This window comes from Pteropus alecto, unplaced genomic scaffold (assembly GCF_000325575.1).
Source record: "Pteropus alecto unplaced genomic scaffold, ASM32557v1 scaffold164, whole genome shotgun sequence".
Taxonomy (NCBI): Eukaryota; Metazoa; Chordata; class Mammalia; order Chiroptera; family Pteropodidae; genus Pteropus; species Pteropus alecto.
In genome coordinates, this window is record NW_006439568.1 from 1,760,977 (window position 1) to 1,781,307 (window position 20,331).

The 20,331-nt window shown below is 34.2% G+C and overlaps 1 protein-coding gene across 1 annotated transcript in view; it reads left to right on the forward strand.

The window, feature by feature from the left end:
- ADGRG7 (adhesion G protein-coupled receptor G7) overlaps positions 1–20,331 on the forward strand; it is a 66,669-nt gene that overhangs the window by 32,393 nt on the left and 13,945 nt on the right. The window contains exons 9-15 of the mRNA XM_015592950.1: positions 3,550–3,713; positions 4,039–4,194; positions 6,918–7,030; positions 10,440–10,777; positions 11,934–12,030; positions 15,234–15,389; positions 17,465–17,621. Of these exons, the coding sequence (XP_015448436.1) occupies positions 3,550–3,713; positions 4,039–4,194; positions 6,918–7,030; positions 10,440–10,777; positions 11,934–12,030; positions 15,234–15,389; positions 17,465–17,621 (1,181 nt within the window). The remainder of the gene's footprint in view (positions 1–3,549; positions 3,714–4,038; positions 4,195–6,917; positions 7,031–10,439; positions 10,778–11,933; positions 12,031–15,233; positions 15,390–17,464; positions 17,622–20,331) is intronic.

The window sequence follows — 20,331 nt, forward strand, 5'->3', positions numbered from 1 at the left end:
TATTGGTGTTTGTTTTTTGAGCCAATCTGCATCTCTGTGTCCTTTTTATTGGTGAATTCAGTCCATTTTCATTTGGGCAATTATTGAAAAATGAGGTCTTCTTATAGCCATTTTATCTTTTGCTTGCTTCTGGTAGCTCGGTGTTTCCACTGTTTCCTTGTCCTTGTGTTTCTGTTTTCTTTATTTTGGTTGGCTTTTGTGGTTTTTCCCTCTGGTTCTTCTTGTTTTATGTTATACACTTCAATTCTGACTCTATGGTGTGTGATTACCATTATGAATATGAAAAGGGTAGTTATATATACAGTCATCCATTTTCTTCTGCACATGCCTTATCTCTATTCCCCTTTACAAATTTGGATCTTTGAATCCTCCCCTTTTAATCATTGTAGTCTCAATTTGTCCCTATATATGCTGAACGTTCTTTACTATCTTGCTATAGCAATTCTCTTCTTAATATTTAAGCTTATAATGCCCTATTCTTAGTAAAGATTGCATTCCTCTGCTTCTATTTGCTTGATAGTCACCTTACTCCTAATTATGAATTTTTTTTTCATTTCGTTTTAGGTAAGATGACCACTTTCAGTATTTCCTGTAGTGCAGGCCTTGTAGTGGAGAATTCTCTCAGTTTTTGTATGTCTAGAAAGGTCTTTATTTTTCCTTCATATGTACAGGAGAGCTTAGCTGGATACATTATTCTAGCCTGATAGTTTCTTTCACTTAATAGTTTGAATATTGGATTCCACTTTCTGCCTGGCAAGGTTTGTGCTGAGAAGTCCGATGACAATCTAATGGCTTTTCTTTTATGAGTTACTATTTTCTTCTCCCTGGCTGCCCCTGAAAATTCTGTCTTTGTCATTGACTTTTGATAACTTTAATACAATGTGTCTTGGCGAAGGCCTTTTTGGGTTGAAATAATTAGGCGTTCTTTTGACATCTTGAATTCCAAGCTTCATCTCAATTTTAGATTTTGGAAATTCTTGTCAACTATTTGTCTGAAAATGCTTTCTAGTTTCTGTTCATTTTCCTCACCTTTGATAATGCCCATTATCCTTATGTTTCCTCCCCTGCTGGTATCAGCTTGTTCTTGTATTTCTCTTTCATTATTTTTCATTATTTGGTTTCTCTCTTCTTCTTTCTTATTTATTTCTAGATTTCTGTCTTCAATATCACTGATCCTTTCCTCCATTTGGTCGACTCTATTTCCCAAGCTTGCTATTTCATTTTTCAACTCTTGCAGTGTGTTTTTTATCTCCAGAAGTTCTATTCTGGTTTTTTTTTTTTGAGGGTTTCTATCTCCTTGCTAAAGAACTCATTCTGCTCATCTAGTTGTTTTTTTTAATTCCTGAAATTATTGATATGACTCGTTTTGGAACTCATTGAGTTTTTTCAGAAGTATCATCTTGTTTCTCTGTCATTTAAGTCACATATTTCTATGTCTGTAAGCTTATTTTCTGTAGATTTTTCTCTTTCTTTCTGAGAGGCCTTGTCACTTTGTTTTCATGGTGTTTAATAAACTATTTCTCCACCTGGGCATTAATGAATGTGTATTCTACTTTTTTTCCAGAAAGATTTATTATATAAAGGACTCTCTTCAGGCTGTTGCAAAGAAGGCGCTTTTCTTTTGGTTTCCAGTAGGTGGCGTCTAAGCCTCTTGGATCCCTGCTTTATATAAAGCCTTAATAATGCCATTTTTTCTCTTATTGATGTTTAATCATGCTTGCTACCCTCTCTCAGTCCTTGTCAGTGTTAGCGACAGTTTTGGTAGCATTTGCTCAGATTCCCCTGGGCTCTGCAGTGTTTGGTCTTGGATGGAATGGAGGTAGGGGCCCTCTGGGTCGGGGGGTGTTGGGGGCTGCAACTCAGCCTCCGTTTTGCAATCCCGGCCAGTAAAAATCAACTGTTGTTTCTTTGCCATCCTGCTTCTCTGCTTTCTGCCCTTAATACTGGGCCTTGCCCCCGGATGCACGGAAATCACAGCATTCCCAGGTAGGGCTGTTCAGAGAAGCCACTGCACCTTCTCTCCTCCCCCAACCCCCTCTGCTCCCAGGGAGCTCTGGCGGCTGCAAGAGGCATCTTCTTTATCTTTCCCAGTCTACTGCCCAATACTCTTATGTGCAGATCCCATGCTCAGACTTGCTGGTATGCAGTTTGGATATTTTTTGGTTGAGTTTTAGATATTTAGCTTATTGTTGTTTCAAGGGGAGAGATCTGGGGATGTCTCTCATTCTACCATGCTTCTTCTCCAATATTGAAGTAGAGATTTTTTAAAAATTACAAGTTGGTGGTGAATATAATTTCTTCTAATGAATCTGAATATCTAGATGAAATGATGGTTTTCTAATAAATGACCAAAATATGTAGAAATGAGGAGAGGGCTGAGCAAGGACTTTCATCTTTTAATCTATATACTTCCAGGATTTTGAATTTTACATCAAGCATATCATTCTTTTATAAAAAATAATAAGAAAACTTATTGCATTTTTTAGGGTTAACTTTGTTATCTAGTGTCCAGGAGGAACAATTTGGTGAAGTCAGTGTGCCACAAAAACACCCTAGAAACCAATGTCTTCATATCCAGATTGAAGATAGAACAATGTAGGTTGCTATGGAGGACATTTTGGGAGCTTTCGGGCCTTGTCTATCTCTCTCTCAAATCACATGACTGAATAGGCTGGTTTTTCTTATATCACTGTGAAAGATAGCAGACTTCAGAGAATTAATTCAGTTAAAATGCACACTTATTGTTGGTGCTTCTGTCATTTTAAATATGACAAACATTTGTATGAAGTGTTAAGAGGCATTTCTAATGTGATTCTGTTTGAGCACTGCCATGGCCAGCCTCACCACAAAATCCATCACTGTGGCCGTGCTCTTCTAGGATTTCTGAGGAACAGTCTACCACTTTTTCCAATGTCTTGAAGAAATGTATTACAATGGTCCTCAGCCCGGGGAAAGCCCATGACTGTCATGAAGTAGCAGTGACCAACAGTTCAAGAGATAATGAAAAGAACCTGGCTCCAATGAAAGAGTCCCTTATATGAATGACTTGAATTACCGGCTCTGCTTCTTAATAGACTGGTCCCTGCTCAGTCCCTTTGAACAGAAGACAGACTCACAGAATGCTTCTGTAGACACAACTGCCCTAATATTTTCCCTTTGCTCTTTCTTACCCTATGTCTTATCAGAGCGGGAAGCAAATGGGCTTGGCTTACCTGCACGTCATGTTAACTATGTTTCACTGTGGAGAAAGCAAGATGTTTACATTATATGTGAGATCCTTGCAATACTGCCTTTAGGTGGGTTAGGCAGGAGTTAGTATTTCCATTCACAAGGTAAGGAATCTGAACCTCAGGAAAAAAATTTAACGTGGGTGGAATGGCCAACCACAGGTTACATATGTTAATTATGTGTTGCAATTCAGTACTTTACTTAATCTCACTTTACTCACATATTAAGCAGCTGTGCAGTTCAATAATGACATGGAACTTTATTTCTTGTTTATCGTAGGGTTCATTTATTGATTTTCATGTCTTTTTTTTTCCCTCACAGTTAATCTCCAGTCATGTGGCTTTGTGGTATATCAAAACAGCAAGCTTTTCCAATCAAAAACTTTTACAACTAAATCAAATTTTAGTCAAAAAATTATCTCTGGCACAGTTAATAAAAACGAAAAAAATCAGAGTCCTTCTGTTGAAATGGTCTTTCGTCCACAGGTGAGTTTTTCTGTTAACAAAAGTTAAAATTTCTGCCAACTCTTGATTACAAAAACAAGAATACTTTGAGCAAAAGAAATCCACAGAAAAACTCTTTGAAAGTATTAATTTAACCTTCTACCCACACATATTTTCTATAAGACTAGCTAACTGCAAAATTAGCTAATTTGAATTTTATATCCTTTTTCCCTTTCCAATCTATAATGAATATGTTATGCTTAGTACACATCTAACTGATTTCTCATATGCTTATCTTATCCTATTTGATTTTTTCTACCCAATTAAACATTAAAAAATCAGTTGCAATTGTCTTCTTAATTCACAGTATAACGCAAAAGAATTTCAACTCCATTCCTATGCCTGTGTCTATTGGAATTTTTCAATGAAGGATTGGGACACAAATGGCTGTTACAAAAGGGGAAGCGATAATGAATTCTTACGCTGCTACTGCACACATACCACTAATTTTGCTGTATTAATGGTAAGGGTGTACATAGTAATTTTTTTCCAGACAAGAATTTTCTTTATACACAATTTTGGTATGTGCTAACCTTGGGGTTTAATTTACATAATACTAAACTCAGATTAAATGAAAAAATAGGTAATGGAGAGATAAGATTATAAAGGGAAGTGCTGGTAAAGGCAAGTAGAATATGGTTGTTTTGCTTTTTTTTTTTTTTTGCAGTTATGTCTCAGGATAGATGAGTTCAGCACTGTGTGTTTAATGAGAAGGGAGCCCATGTGCAAAAGAGGAGCTGACAGACTCCATTTAACTAACTTGCATGTTCTGAAGCATGAAGTTGTTCTAGCCAGAGGCAAGGCTGTAGAGCTGTGCACTAGGGAAAGGTTCAATATATGGGTGGTCAGTTTAAATCAGCAACTGAAAGTTTTTCAGTTGTAATCATCTCGCAATGATTGTTTTCCACTGTAATCAGTTACTAAGTTTATGCTAGAAGATGTAAGAGGAAAAACTCTTGAATTCATTCAATTGTCCCATAGTTTTTGTGTGTATTCTATGTGTCACTGATTAACACTTTGCTCTGGTGTGCAGCTGTATTGCACCTCTGAAAGTTCTTGGGCTGACTCTTCTTTTTTTGTTTTGTTTTGTTTAACAGTAAGGCATATATATATTTACACTGTGTGTTCACCTCCCATAGTCAGGTTTCTTTCTGGGCTGACCCCTCTTAGAAGAGGACTTCTGTTTGTTTCATTTTCAGAAATCTATTATTCTGGTGAAACCAAAAAATGTTAGTTTATATATTTGATGGAATGCTTTTATATGCAGGAGAATAGGTGTCTCACCCTTATTAAGGGGCTATTAATGCTATGAATCTCCCAAAGAGAAGTTTTCATTCCTTAGTAGCTATGATGTAGCTGTATTTGAGAAGCCAATAGAGATCAAAACATACTGGTACAACATAGACTATCAAATTAGAGAACATTGCTTTAAAAACATTTTCAAGATAACTACACTTTTCTTATTTTAATTATCAAATCTTTCTTATTTTTAATCGATTTTGATTGTTTATTTTTTAACTCGTATTACACAGAGATCTGCTTTCTCAATCAGAACACAATAAAGATAAACTTTTAACTTTTTTTGATAGCTTCAGGTCATTAGTATCATTGAATAGTTGTAGAAAGCTCAGAGAGCTATATGCTAAATAATACAGAATACATCATCATAGTTATCTTATTTTCCTTTTTTGAGGTCAGGCTTTCAGCTATTCTTTCTCACTAATATCTGAATCTGCCTTAATAACTACCTACTCACATTTATAATTAGTTTTGGGTTGCAAAAATTTTTAAAAGGCCACTTAGAAACGTATGTAAAGTAAGAGCAGATAGGCTCTAAGTTAATAGATGCTTTCTATAATCTGAAGATCTAGGTATTCCATGATTTTTTTGTCATCTACTTTGTATACTGCAGATAGGAAGAAACATGAGATTTTTGTTTTATTATTATTTAAAATTAAGTTTATTTTATTTTTATTTTCTTTCTACAAAATCATTGCATAAAGTATGAAGGTTTACCTACTGAATAGAAATATACTGATATGGAAAAACATTTACGAGGTCTTAAATAGCAATTCAAGAATGATTCTATTATTTTAACATTATATTATATTATTTATATATTTGTGCAAGAGACACAGATAATATTTGTAAGCACATAAAAAAAGCCACCTCTAGAGACAGACTTTCAAGAGGCAGGGTATGATGTGGGATAGCTGGCAGTAAAGAGAAATATGTCCTTTTTTATTTGTTTCTATATTGCTTTCATGTTTTATAAATAAGCATTATGGCTTTTTAAATTTTAACAATTAAAAATTAGAAAGTACAGATAAGTAAGAAGAATTATATATATCCTACCCACCTAGTGATTACTGCTATTACCTCTCTAGACCTAATAGTACATACTCACATAAAATATACTTTTTTAATGGATATGCACTAAAATATTGAGATAGATAGCACACAAAATTAAACCACCTTTAAAAAAATGACAGGATCTTATTAACATCTTTCCATGTCCTTTAAAATATTTCTGCAACTTTATTTTTAGGACATTATCTTAGATATGCTAATTTCCCCTTGGATTATGGTTATACATAAAAAGAATGTAATGGAAAAATGAAGCAACTCTAGCCAATTTAGATGTAATTCAAATAACTTTGATTTTAGACATTGAGGAATATTATATGTTTTCCTTTTCTGAATTAGTTAAATAAGTGTTCTCAAGCCCAACTTTATGTAAAACTACTTAGCGATAAAGGATTAGTTCCTATAAAATATATCAACAGTTTTATAAACTGAAAGCAACAAATGAACAAGACAAACAACAAAAACTCATAGACACAGACAACAGTTTAGTGGTTACCAGAGGAATGGGGGGAGGAGGGAAGGTAGATAAGCGTAAGGAGAGTCAAATATATGGTGATGGAAGGATATTTGACTTTGGATGGTGATCACACAATGCAATATACAGATAATGTATTATTGAATTGTACACTTGGAACTTCTATAATTTTATTAACCAATGTCACCACAATGACATTTTTTAAATTTGGTAGGTTAAGAAAAAAAGAATACATATCTGGCACCTATCTGGTTATTTTGACCAATGTAATTTTCATGATGTTGACTTTCATAGACATTTCAGGAATGGTTATTTAAAAATATTGGTCTTGACTTATTTTCCAGAGTTTCAAAGGGAGCTATAACTATCCCGAATCACTAAACACAATATCCAACGTTGGATGTACGCTGTCCATTATTTGTCTGGTTCTCACAATTATATTTCAGATTGTCACCAGGTAAGACGGGAAGCTGGCTCTTCTCATGAGAGAAATTGCTATCCTGATATTATTTCCTCTCAGTATATTCTCATCAGAATGCAGTTCCTTGAAACTAGAAGGGAAATCAAATGTAGTTCAACATGCTCCTTTTACAGAAGACACTAGGGCCTGGAGAGACTAAAAAATACACACAAATAAATATGTAATTACAAACTGTGGCAAGTGCCTTGAAGGAAAATTACATACCATGTAATTACAAGTTTTTATGTAAAGTAAACATAATCTTGTAGCTTATTAATGCCACAGTTCCTTTGTATTGAATAGAACCATAATTACCAATTTGTATTTGTAAAAGAAAGAAATATTACTAAACAGCAAAGTTTTTGAAAATAAAAGTAATTTAAAAAACATATTAAGTTTCCAAATGGTGAAAATTTTTAAAGCATTTGAACTCCATAGTTTAAAAAAATTTAATCAAAATTACCTATAAACGCACATGTCTCTCCACCTTAGCTCTCTCACTCAAGGTTGGATTTTGTATAGCTCTTGTTATTTTTTGTTACATGCTACATTTTTAACAATATGTAAATGTAAGCTTTTTCATTTATTAGTTTACTTGTGTACTATCTGTTTTCCCTATCGGCATGAAAATTGATGAGGACAATGACCTCTTCGATTTTGTTGTTCTGCTGTTCGTTTTGTTTAGTTTTCATCACTGTATTCCCAGGGCTGAGCACAGTACCTGGCCCATAGTAGAAGAATATCTGTTGTGCATTCTGGATCTGTTGTGCATTTCTACTGGGTTCTCAAATGCAAGATATCTCAAAATGAGTTCATCTTTCTTTTTCTTTCTTTCTTTCTTTCTTTCTTTCTTTCTTTCTTTCTTTCTTTCTTTCTTTCTTTCTTTCTTTCTACTAAATTCTCTTATAACTCTTTTCTCAGATGTGTAGAATTAGAATTTTTTATTTTAAAGGTATTGCTGTTTGAAATTTTTTTCTGAAATTTTATTTTTAAAAAACCTACAGAAAAATTGAAAGAGAACTCTGAACACCCATATACCTTTCACCTAGATTCACCAATTATTAATATTTTGCTTTTTTTCTATTTTTTCCTGAAATTCTGAAAGTAAGTTGTAGACATCATGACTGTAACCTCTAAGTTCTTCGAACACATACCACCTAAGAACAATGGCATTCTCCTACATAGTAAAATAGCATTATCCTCACTCAGGAAGTTTAACCCAAGAAATTTAACATTAATATACTGTTATCGTGTTAATATACAATCTATACTCAAATATCTTCCAATTGTCTCAGTAATATCTATTATAGCTGCTTTTTTCTCTCAACTTATTTAGTTGTCATGTCTCTTTAGTCTTCTTTGGCATAGAATAGTTCCTCTGCTTTTTTTGGTTTGTTTTGGTCTTTCATAACATTAAAACTTTTGAGGTGTTCAGGTCAGATATTTTGAAGAAGGCAGAATATTCTCCAACTTAGAGTTTGTCTGAAATTTTCCTCATAATTAGATACAGGTTAAATATTTTTATGAGATACTAAATCATTAAGTCTTTCAGTGTGACACAGCAAGAAGTACATGATATCAGTTTGTCCCATTATTGATTAAGTTTTATTCCTTGTTTAAAGTTGAAATCTGACATATTTCAACACTGTAAAGGTTCATTTTGTCCTTTTGTAAATAATAAGTAATCCATGGGTGATACTTTAAGACTGCGTGACTATTCCTTTCCTGAACTTTTACTCAATGGTTTTGGCATTCTCCAATGATCTTTACTAGAATATATTATTACATTGGTGGTTGAAATGATAATTTTCTAACCTATCATTCTTTCTATTTTTAGTCACTATATTCCCTTGTAAAAGTGTACTCTCCAATGTAACCAGGAGTCCCTTCATCTTGTTTTATCATGTCTCTATCTATCTTTAAACACGTCCTTATTTCAGGCACAGCAAGATGACAAAGACACATCTTTCACTTTCTCTGCCCCATACTCTAGAAACAGCCATTTGTTCAAAGAGCCAGAATTATTTTCCATTCGTCTTCTTTATCTTTCGCACTCAGTGAGTAAATGAACCCATGTGCAAATGTAGAGAAAAAGTTTCTTGAGTTTTTAAAAGTATTTTATTTTAAAAATCATGTATAAATTTTAAAATAATAGGTAAAATATATTTTTTAACTAATTTTAGAATTTTATGTAATAAGTTTTAAACAAAATGGTATCAGGTTTATCTTACATTAGTTAAAAAATATATTTTACCTATTATTTTAAAATTTATACATGATTTTTAAAATAAAATACTTTTAAAAACTCAAGAAACTTTTTCTCTACATTTGCACATGGGTTCATTTACTAAGGTGCAATAGCTTTCTATTTTGAAAAAATTTTAAATCTATTTAGAGCTTTTCTATAGATAGCCTTTGTATGTACTTGCAAATCTAGAGAAGTTACTGTCTATTGAAGTATTAAAAATTGCCTTAAAATTTAGTGGCTTAAAACAAGAATTTATTTCTAATGATTCTAGGGTTTGACTAGGTTAAGCTGGATGGTTCTGTTGGTCTGGCTTAGGGTCTCCCATGAGACTGCAGTCAGGTGGTGGCTAGAGTTGGAGCGATCTGCAGGCTCAGCTGGGATGCTGCAACAGCTGTCTCTCTCCTTAGTCGCAGATTTCCACGAGGTTCTTCGGCACAGTAGCTGGACTTTGCAGGGTAGATCAGAACTCCCGGGAACACAAAACGGAAAGATTTTTATGATATTCATGAGCCCTAGGCACTTTTGCCTCTGTGAGGCTCTTCTTTCCTAAAAATGGATAAAAATTATATTTTATAACTGTATTGGTATAAAGATGAATGTATTAATGTTATATGGTAAAATTTTTCTTTGACCTAAAAGTTCTTTTTTTTTCTTCTGTTTTTAAAAGGAGTTAAAACATTGCTGTAGGCCGTAAAAGTATTGTGGACTCTAAGCACTGCTGTGTCTAATGGATAAATTGGCTCTAGCTTCTAGGCCTTCTGCTGCATTCTATTAGTTAAAACAAGTCACAGGCCAGCCCTGGAAGGAGACAACACAAGGCATAAATACCAGAAAGTAGAGTTCACTGTGAGCCATCTCTGGAGAATAGCTATCACCTTGAATTAGAACACAGTTTTAAGAAAGGATGTGTCAACCTGTTTTTTTCTAACTCGCTTTTTTGTGGAAATGAAATAAGGGCAGAAGATTCTTTTCTGGTGTTGTTGGGAAGGTAGCTTTACCAACTGGCCTGTGAGCTAGCTGGATTTACCACTGAGCTATGAGCTAGCTGGATTTACATTAGATAATCATATTCCTTTGTTCCCTTACAATTTCACTAGAGTGTATGTTTTGCAGTTATTTTGTTTATTTACTTAATTATATTTACCTATTTATTTTCAGGAAAGTCAGAAAAACTTCAATAACCTGGGTGTTGGTCAATCTGTGCATATCAATGTTGATTTTCAACCTTCTCTTTGTGTTTGGAATTGAAAACTCCAATAAGACAAATGGCAGTAACACCAACAATACTGCTTCCAAAAGTAATGTAATACCCAAGAAAGACATCAGTGTTACCTCGAACCTCACATGCACGGTGACTGCTGCCTTGCTGCACTACTTTCTCTTAGCGACATTTACCTGGACAGCACTCAGTGCTGCACAGCTCTATTTCCTTCTGATTAGGACCATGAAGCCTCTTCCTCAACGTTTCATTATGTTCGTCTCTTTAATTGGATGGGGTAAGTGTTTGCTTCTCCACTTACTCAGGAATTTAATTTTGTCAAAATCATTTAATTTAAACAAACATCTATTGAAAGCCTAATGGTAGGAGGCCTTGAGGCAGGGAAGATGGAAAATACAGAAGTCAGTAAGAGTGCCTTCTGCCTAGTAGCTTATATTCCTGTGATCGAGGCAGGTGGATCAAGGCAGCTCTACTAGATGTGTCGTAAGCTAACGTCAAGATGTTAATTTCCTTTAATATGTCTAGTAATTCGATTCAAGATTTAGACTACAAATAACTTTCTAGCTACTTTAAAAGAAATGTTTTAAGAAAGATGGAGTGACTCTTTAAGAAAAATAATTTGAAAATTTATTGGGTTCTAGCAAAGGAGAATTGTTTTGGTGATACCCAAATTTCAATTTATTCAAGTGACAGAGTAATTAGGCTATTTAAGATGGAAATTTTGAGACTGATGCAGTGTCCATTGTGCCAAGAGGGCCACTGATAGATAAAGATGTGGTACGTATATGCAATGGAATATTACCCAGCCATAAGAAGAGATAAAACATTGCCATTTGCGACAACATGAATGGATCTTAAGAATATCAGACTGAGTGAAATAAGTCAGACAGAAATAGTTGAAAATTGTATGATTTCACTCAGATGTGGGATATAAAACTAAAAGCAACAAATAAACAAGACAAACAAAAACTCATAGACACAGACAACAGTTAATGGTTAGTGGAGGGAGAGTGGGGAAGAGGGGAGGTAAAGGGGATCAAATATGTGGTGACAGGAGATTCGACTTTGGGTGGTGAACACACAATGCAATGTACAGATGACGTATTATTGAATTATACACTTGAAACCTATACAATTTTATTAACCAACATCAACCCAATAAACTTAAGTAAAAAATGGAAATTGTGGCCAGAGTCACAAAGAGATAAGAATCAGTATAAGACTGGTATGAAGAGCCAACACTAAAAGGGAAAGGAAAACCCAGAAAAAGTATGCCCACTGTTGACCTATATCTGTGGGATCATTTACGTTGTCTATAGTGGAAAGAACAATACATTCAGAAAAGGGTCAGATGTATAATTCATTCATGGTCTTTTATAATTAATTCTGGTCTTGGGTAAATTGTCAATTCTGTGCCTCTCTTTATCATCTAGGACTCCCGGCTGTAGTGGTGTCTATGACAGTGGGAATTATTTTTTCTCACAATAAGAATGATGACCAGTGGGAGTTAAAATATCGGCAAGAGGAAATGTGAGTTTATATATTTTTAAATGTACATTTCTATGATATAAAATGTAACTATTCAGTGATGTTGAGTCCAAGCGTCACTTTACACATGCATCTCACTTTATAATTGTCATATTATAAGTGGGTATTACAAATTCTCAAAGAACACATTATATTTTAAATATGGTGACATGAAAATTTCCCATGATAAATCTTTTTGTAGTGCAAGTACACCCAAGGGAAAGGTGATGTCAGGGTGCTTACCTATTTCCAGAGTCGACCACGTTCAGCTGTAGAACAGGAGGCTATCTGCCTGGCTTGATTTTAGGAGCCAAACATTCCAGGCACTATTTTCTCTGTTTAATTAGGGTTAAGTATTTTTTGATGAGCTTAAAATGTTAAATTCCACAATGAGAGATAAGGGGTAAGATGCGAATATCTCATGGGAGAAACAATTCACTTCAAATTGTGTTATTAATTTTCTACCCCAACCCAGGCACCGGGTTAAACCTACTCCCATAAAAGCCTTGAGGAGAAAGAAGCCTACTGTCTTAAATTTATTCACACTGAGCTATAAATAATTAAGAGCAGATTCTTTCCTGACTACAGTTAGGAAAGACACTAGGCAACCGATAATAAGAGTTGAGAAGAGAGGAAAGGATGTGTAACTTGAATATCTGTTTCCTCTTGATCCCTTATCCCCTATGTTCTACCTTACACACAGGCATCAAGGGGCACATTTCTTCAGGATATATTTAGAAATAGGAAGGATTTTTTTTTTTTTTTGGTTTTTCTGAGTTATCCTCCCAGAAGTTGCGGCTCAATGTCCCATGCTCTCCTTCACTGCTCCCAGCTCTGCCAGTGATATTCGAAACCCCTAAGCCCGTTCCCCCAACACACTGCTGTCTCTGCAAGGACCAAAGTAAGGGGTGACTACAGAGCAGGCCACACTCCTCTTTAATATTCTATCCCCTGATTCTCTGTACCATCATCATATAGGCTGTTTTCAGACTTCTCTGAAGGGTTGAGGTAGTCATGGGAAATTAAAATGCATGATGGGGAAAGTATTTTAAGTGTATGCTGTAAATATTAAAGCTGTCTTCATGATGTACTTCATGGCAAAATAAACAAGGAGTTAAATACTTCATCTGAGGTCCACCTATGATGCCATCCAGACCTCAGGTCCATAGCTGTTTGTCAGATTATCCTCAACCATATGACTCTCCAATCTCGGTTCTAGAAATCCCACTTCATACTTACAAGGATTTGTCTCACTGTAAGCGCCATCACTCTCCTCAGCAGTCTATTTCTCAAAATCCAAGTTATTGAATTCAGGATAGGGTGAGGCTGTCATGAGAACAAAACCAGCATAACTATCTTTCCAAGTAGTACAAAAGATAGAGGGGGTGAGAAGGAGTCCCCTCCTAGTGCACTCTTCATGATGGCCATGGGTATCCAAGCCTATTTTATTTCCAGGTCCCCCCACTGGTGTGAGGTAACTGAGGAATCTTACAGATACTTGCACACACACACACACACGCACACGCACACGCACACACACACATCTATAGTACAAATAGTAATTCTCATAAATTGTATTGTCTAAAGTTTAAACAACTTAAGACTCATACAGATAATAAATATTTGTCTGTTTCATAATTTGCAAGTCTGCCTTTATCCAGTAGAGTTGTTTCTGCTCATTTTCTTTCTCAATCCTTCCCTTCCCTTTTAAACTGTTTCTTTAGGCTGCCTGGATAAGAAATGTGTTCACTTTTTTCATTTAAAACTTTTGATGGCAACTTGCTTAGTTTCTAAAGAAACTCCTTGAGATTTGAAAGTACTTCTCAGCAAAACTTCATTAAATTTTTAGCCAAATGCCCTCCTATTCTTCTGTGTAGGAGATTGTGGGATGGAGAACAGTAGAAGGGTTGTCCTCCAGTTACAGATGAAAGGAAAGAGAAGCCACAAGTCCTGAAGATAAACTGGCTTGCTCTCACTATTTTATTTAAGGATGGACCTATTATTTGTTTTAATGGGTTGGAGGCACTTCTTTTCATTTTTTAATTCATTACAGACACTTGAACATCATTCTAGTTTTCTTGTAGATCATTGATACACCAGAAACACACACACACAGACACACAGACACACAGACACACAGACACACACACACACACACACACACACACACACTCCTACCCTCATTACCTGCTTTATTTTTCTCCATAGCACTTGTCACCATCTGACATAGTATAGATTTTATTTGTTAGTTTTGTATATTTCTCTGAGCTAGAATAAATTCACTAAGTAAAGGATTTTGGTTTTTTGTTCATTGCTAATACCTTGGTATCTAGAAAAGTGTCTGGCACATAGCATATACTCTGTTATTAAATGAGTTAATAAATTCTTTCAACAGTGCCAGGAGATGATTACTACTCCTCATAGATGAGAAGAAAAACACCACCAAAACCACCACTACCAATAACAAAAATAAAGCAAAACAAAACAAAACTGATGTAATGAGGTTAAATAACTATTCAAATATTTTTAAACATTAAACATTAAAAAATTCCCATTAATAAGAGAATGTTTAAATAATTTATGTATAAGAAAATAATGAAATAATATGTAGCTCTAAAAATAATGAAGACAATCTTTATATTCTGATATGGAATGATCTCCAAGATATGTTGTTAAGTTAGGTATAGAAGTATCGTATGTTATCATTTGCATAAAAAACAGAAAAATATACATTTGCTGGTATATAAATCTAGAAGAATATACAAGAAATGTTGATTACCACTGGAGATAGCAACTAGGTGACTAGAGATAGTTATAGGAAGGGATCTTGTCTCACTGTGACGGTTTGTACCTTTTAAATTTTGAACCATCTGAATGTGCTGCACATTCGAAAATAAAACAAAACAATAACTTGCTTAAAGTCAGACACCTAGTCAGAGACAGAGTGTGACATTTAAATTCATGACTGCCTGACTCAAAAGCCCATTTTCTTTCCACTAGCCCATAGTCTTTCATCGAGAAATATGGCAGAACGAACACATCTCATTTTTCTAGTGGGTGAATCTTGAAAGTCATCTTAAGTGTACAGGATGTGAAGGGATATTGCCATTCAGTCAAGTGAATTAACATTAATAATGTTAAGAGCATGGAAAACCAGTATGTGTATCTTTCTTGGTCTTCTAAAATCATTTCTTGTCTCTCCACAGCTGCTGGCTGGCAATTCCAAAGAGCAATGGTTTTATGACAAGTCCATTTTTGTGGTCATTCATTGTACCCGTGATCCTTATCCTCATCAGTAATGTCGTTATATTTATTATCATCGTAGTCCAAGTGCTGTGGAAAAATAACCAGAATCTGGCAAGGTAAGACTCCCAGTAAGTGGGAAGCTGCCAGGCATGACTCATCTATTATGCAACATGGCACTGTTCCTAGAAGAGTTTTCAGACTTAAAACAATGGCAGGGACATGTGGATCGCAGGACTGATTTTCTCTTAAATTTTCTCAGAAAGTGGATCTTCTCATCTTCCAACATCAGTACTACAATATCAGTCTACTGCATTACATAACACACTTTGGGCTATATGAGCCCAACTAAAACTAAAACCAAAGCCTTCCAGAAAAAAAAAACCCAGTCCCAAATATTCAAGAAATCATATTTGAATCACTTAAGAAATGAAAGGGTTGTGAATTGATGCTGGTCACTGTATTTTCGTTTTACAAACTGGTAGCTGTAGACAGAATTTTATGTGTGTTGCTTGAATCACATAATGACTTTATTTTTTTTAACTTAGTTGCAAATATATAAAAATTGGGAGATTTCACTTAAATTGTGTTTTTTTCTTTCTTGAAAAAAATTGAAACATCTGGCAACATTAAGCCCACATTCTCTACAGATGGGGCATCTGCTCTTTGCTTTATCAGTTTTTGTGTGGATGGTTTCTCTCCTTTCTATAACTTTTCTGACCCCAATAACATTCTCATTGTCATGCTGGATATACAGTAAGAGCTTTTAGTTGAAGAGACAAATAACAGAAACTATTAAACACATACTCACCCCCCGACCATCTCTCACAGTACAAATTGGTTAAAACACAGTACTAATAAGGCTATAAATTCAAGTTTAATTTTACAAAATTCTACTTAACCCAAATAGACTTACTGTAAACACATTTGTGAGCTTTGATAGTCATCAAATGAACTCATTTGGTATGAACAGATGGAAGAAAACAACCATCAATAGTGGGAATATAATCTTAAATATGTGCTTTACTGATCAAGAGTAAGTATATTTCTATACAAATGATAGTCCATTTGAGGGGAAATACAGGGAAAAGATTATCACTGATAATCCGTCAAATCTGCGTTTTATTAGCAATGTAGAAAAATCTTGGTGACTTCTTCTTAGACTAATTGCAAATTAGGTTATATTTCCTTTATACAAAACAATATCATTTTGGCCACATACATCAACCAAATTTATATTTCTAAATTTTGGCTAATAGCTCATGGTTCTTAAATTGGCTTAGTTATAATGAAAAGCAAGTTACAAGTTAATTGTTTAATAAATTATCTTCCATGTATCAGTTAGCTTTTGCTGCATAACAACTCCCACCCCTTAAAACTTAATGGCTTAAAATGACAAATATTTATTATTTGTCATAAGTTTGTTGGTTAGGTAGTTGTTCCGGTTTGGGCTGACATGAATGTGGATGGATGATCTACTATGCCTTACTTTCATCCTTGGTGGTTAGTGGTTGGTTGGTCTTGAGTGAGAGCTGCACAGTTGGGGAAACTCATCTCTCCTCCATGTGTTTTCTCATCTCCATTAAATCAGTCCAGGCTTCTTAAAATAGTGGTCTCAGAGTTCCAAAGAGCATTAAGAAAAGGCAAACTCTGTGAGCAAAATGCTTTCAAGTCTCTGATTGTGGAACAATTGCTAATGGCTCAGTGGTCAAAATAAGACATATGGTAGAGGCCTGATTCCAGGGATATAGACTTAGCATGAGAATAAAGAAGATCATTCAGCACATTAATAACCTTTCATTCCTGTATCAACCTACAGCATAGAAAGGTCCTAGTTGTTCAAAAAAAGAATTTCTCATGGGCTGATACAGCAGTAATAATCATTAAAATAAAATTCTATTCCCCCAAAAAGTTGATTCCTTGTGAAATTTGCTTGTATAAGGAACTGTTTATACCCGACTTTTTAAGTAGATATCACTGTATTTCTTAATAAAACTTTCTAAATCAGATTTTATCCAGAGTGACATACTAGCATCGTTTTTCCACCTGAGACATAATATTGTTAAATGAGCAATATATGTAAAAAAATATATATTAATCTTGGTAATATATTCTCAATAGGAGAGTAACAATGATATTCATAAATTAAAAAAATGAATGAGCCATATTTTCTATCTTGCTTTCTTTTACCTAGCACGAAAAAGGTTTCATCGCTAAAGAAGATTCTTAACACATTATCTATTGCAGTCATTTTTGGAATTACCTGGATTCTGGCATTCTTAATGTTAATTGATAATAATAACATCAGGAACATCTTCAGCTACATGTTCTGCCTTTTCAACACTACTCAGGTATGGTGTGGATTAGTCTAAAAGTAGCAGAATATGCAGTGGTGGAGACAATATTGCCTTGGACGAAAGTTTTATCCTTTTGAAACTCTCTGAAGGTCATTGCTCAGTTACCATTAGGAGATTCTCTTTTTGATAAACTTTGGGAGAATACAAAGGAAAGCTCTTTGTGACTTACCTATTTCGTTCTTTCCTGGGCTGAAGTACATAAATTGCAATAAAGTTGAACCTTATTAATTAATATTGATCAATTAAGGTTGAACCACATTAGTCCCTCTTTGAGCAGAAGAGATTTTTTCAAGCAAATAGCTTTGGAAATCCTTTCATTTTCTTTTATGTAACAGGTTCACAGCAGCTCCTCACTGTGGTTGGTATAGAGAATGCTACAGTTATTGCTGGAGCTTGGACCTGTGTGGGATGGGCAAAATTTTTTCTTTCTCTCTCTTTTTAAAATTTTGTAAGATTATTTATTTTATCTTTTAAAAAAACTTTATTGGAAATAATCAAGAAATATAATTGAGTATATTTAAAGTGTGAAACGTGATTTGATATACATATATATTGAAGAATTATTACCAAAATTAAAATAACTAACAATTCATCATATCACACAGTTAATTTTTTTGTGTGTGGTGAGAATGCTCAGCAACTTTCAAGTGTACATACCATCTTATTAATTAGAGTCGCCATGCTGTATGTTAGAATCCTTTGTATTCTTTGACCTACATTTCCCCCTACCTCCAGTCCCTGGCAACTGCTATTCTATTCTCTTTCTATGAAATTGGCTTTTTGTTTTTTTGATTCCACATATATTTGATACCATATAGTGTTTGTCATTCTCAGTCTGGCTTATTTAATTTAGCATAATGCCCTCTGGGTTAAGCCATGTTGATGTAAATGGCAGGATTCCCTTTTATTTTATGGCTGAATAGTATTCAACCATTTTATACATATATATGTATGTATGTATATATATATGTATGTATGTATATACAACACATATATAATATATATAGGCTATTGTGATAATGCTGCAATAAACATGGGTGTGTGGATATCCCTTCAAGATACTGACTTCATTTCCTTTGGATATATATACCCACGAGTGGAATTGCTGGAACATATGGTAGTTCAAGTTTTAATTTTTTGAGTAACTACCATAATGTTTTCTATAATGGCTGTATCAATTTAAATTCCCACCAAAAGTATATCAAGGTTCCCTTTTCTCCACATCCTTACGGACATTTTTTTATCACTTGTCTTTTTAATAATAGACATCCTAATTGGTGTGAAGTGATATCTCATTGTGGTTTTGATTTGCATTTCTCTGATAATTAACCTTTTCATGTACCTGTTGGCCATTTGTATGTTTTGGAAAAATGTTTATTCAGGTTCTTTGCCCATTTTAAAATTGGGTTATTTTTTTTTTCCTATTGCATTGATAAGTTCCTCGTATATTTTGGATATTAACCCTTTATTGGATATGGAGCGTCCAGATATTTTCTCCCTTCTAGAGGTTGTCCTTTCAATTTATTGTTTCCTTTGCTCTGCAGAAGCTCTTTAGTTTAATGTAGTCCTGCTTGTTCATTTTAGATTTTGTTGCCTGTGCTTTTGGTGTCTTGGCTAAGAACTAAGAAACCATTGCTGAAACCATTGCCAAAACCATTGTCAAGAATCTTGATTCCCAATGTTTTTCTTCCAGGGGTTTTATTGTTTCGGGTCTTACATATAAGTCTTTGATCCATTTTGAGTTAATTTTTGTGAGTGGTGTAAGTTAGTGGTCCAGTTTCATTTCTTTGCTTGTGGAAATCCAGTTTTATTAACATCATTTATTGAAGAGATTATTCTTTATGCATTGTGATTGTGTGTTCTTGGCGCCCTTATCAATTAGTTGACTTTACATGCATAGGTTTGTCTCTGGCCTCACTATTCTGTTCTATCGGTCTATGTACCTGTTTTTCATGCCAATGCCATACTGTTTTGATTACTATGGCTTTGTAGTATAGCTTGAAATTAGGAAGCATGTTTCTGGCTTTGTTCTTCTTCCTCGGAATTGCTTTGGCTATTGAGATCTTTTGTGGTTTTATGTGAATTTTAAAATAGTTTTTTTCTATATTTGTGAAAAACGCCATTGAAATCTTGGTAGGAATTGCTTTACATCTCTAGATTATTTTGGATAGTGTGAACATTTTCACAATATTAATTTTTTTTAACCCAAGAATACAGAATATCTTTTCATTATTTGTGCCTTCTTTAAACTCTTTCACCTATGTCTTACAGTTTTAAAAGTACAGGTCTTTCACTCTCTTGTTTAAATTTATTCCAGTTTCATTTTTTTATGCTGTTATAAATGGAATTGCTTTCTTAATTTCTCTTTCAGATAGTTTGTTGTTAGTGTATAGAAATGCAATTGACTTCTGTATGTTGATTTTATATTCTGCAATGTTGCTGAATTCATTTATTAGTTTTAATTGGTTTTTTTTTTGATAGAGTCTTTTGCATTTTCTGTATTTAAAATCATGTCATCTGCAAACAGATCATTTTACTTCTTTTCTGATTTGGTTTTTGTTTGTTTGTTTGTTTGTTTGTTTATTTATTTTGCCTAATTGCTCTGGCGAGGGCTTTCAATATGTGTTGCATAAAAGATGAGTGGGCACATTTGTCTTGTTCATAATCTTATATTTATTTTATTTTTTATTTTTAAATATATTTA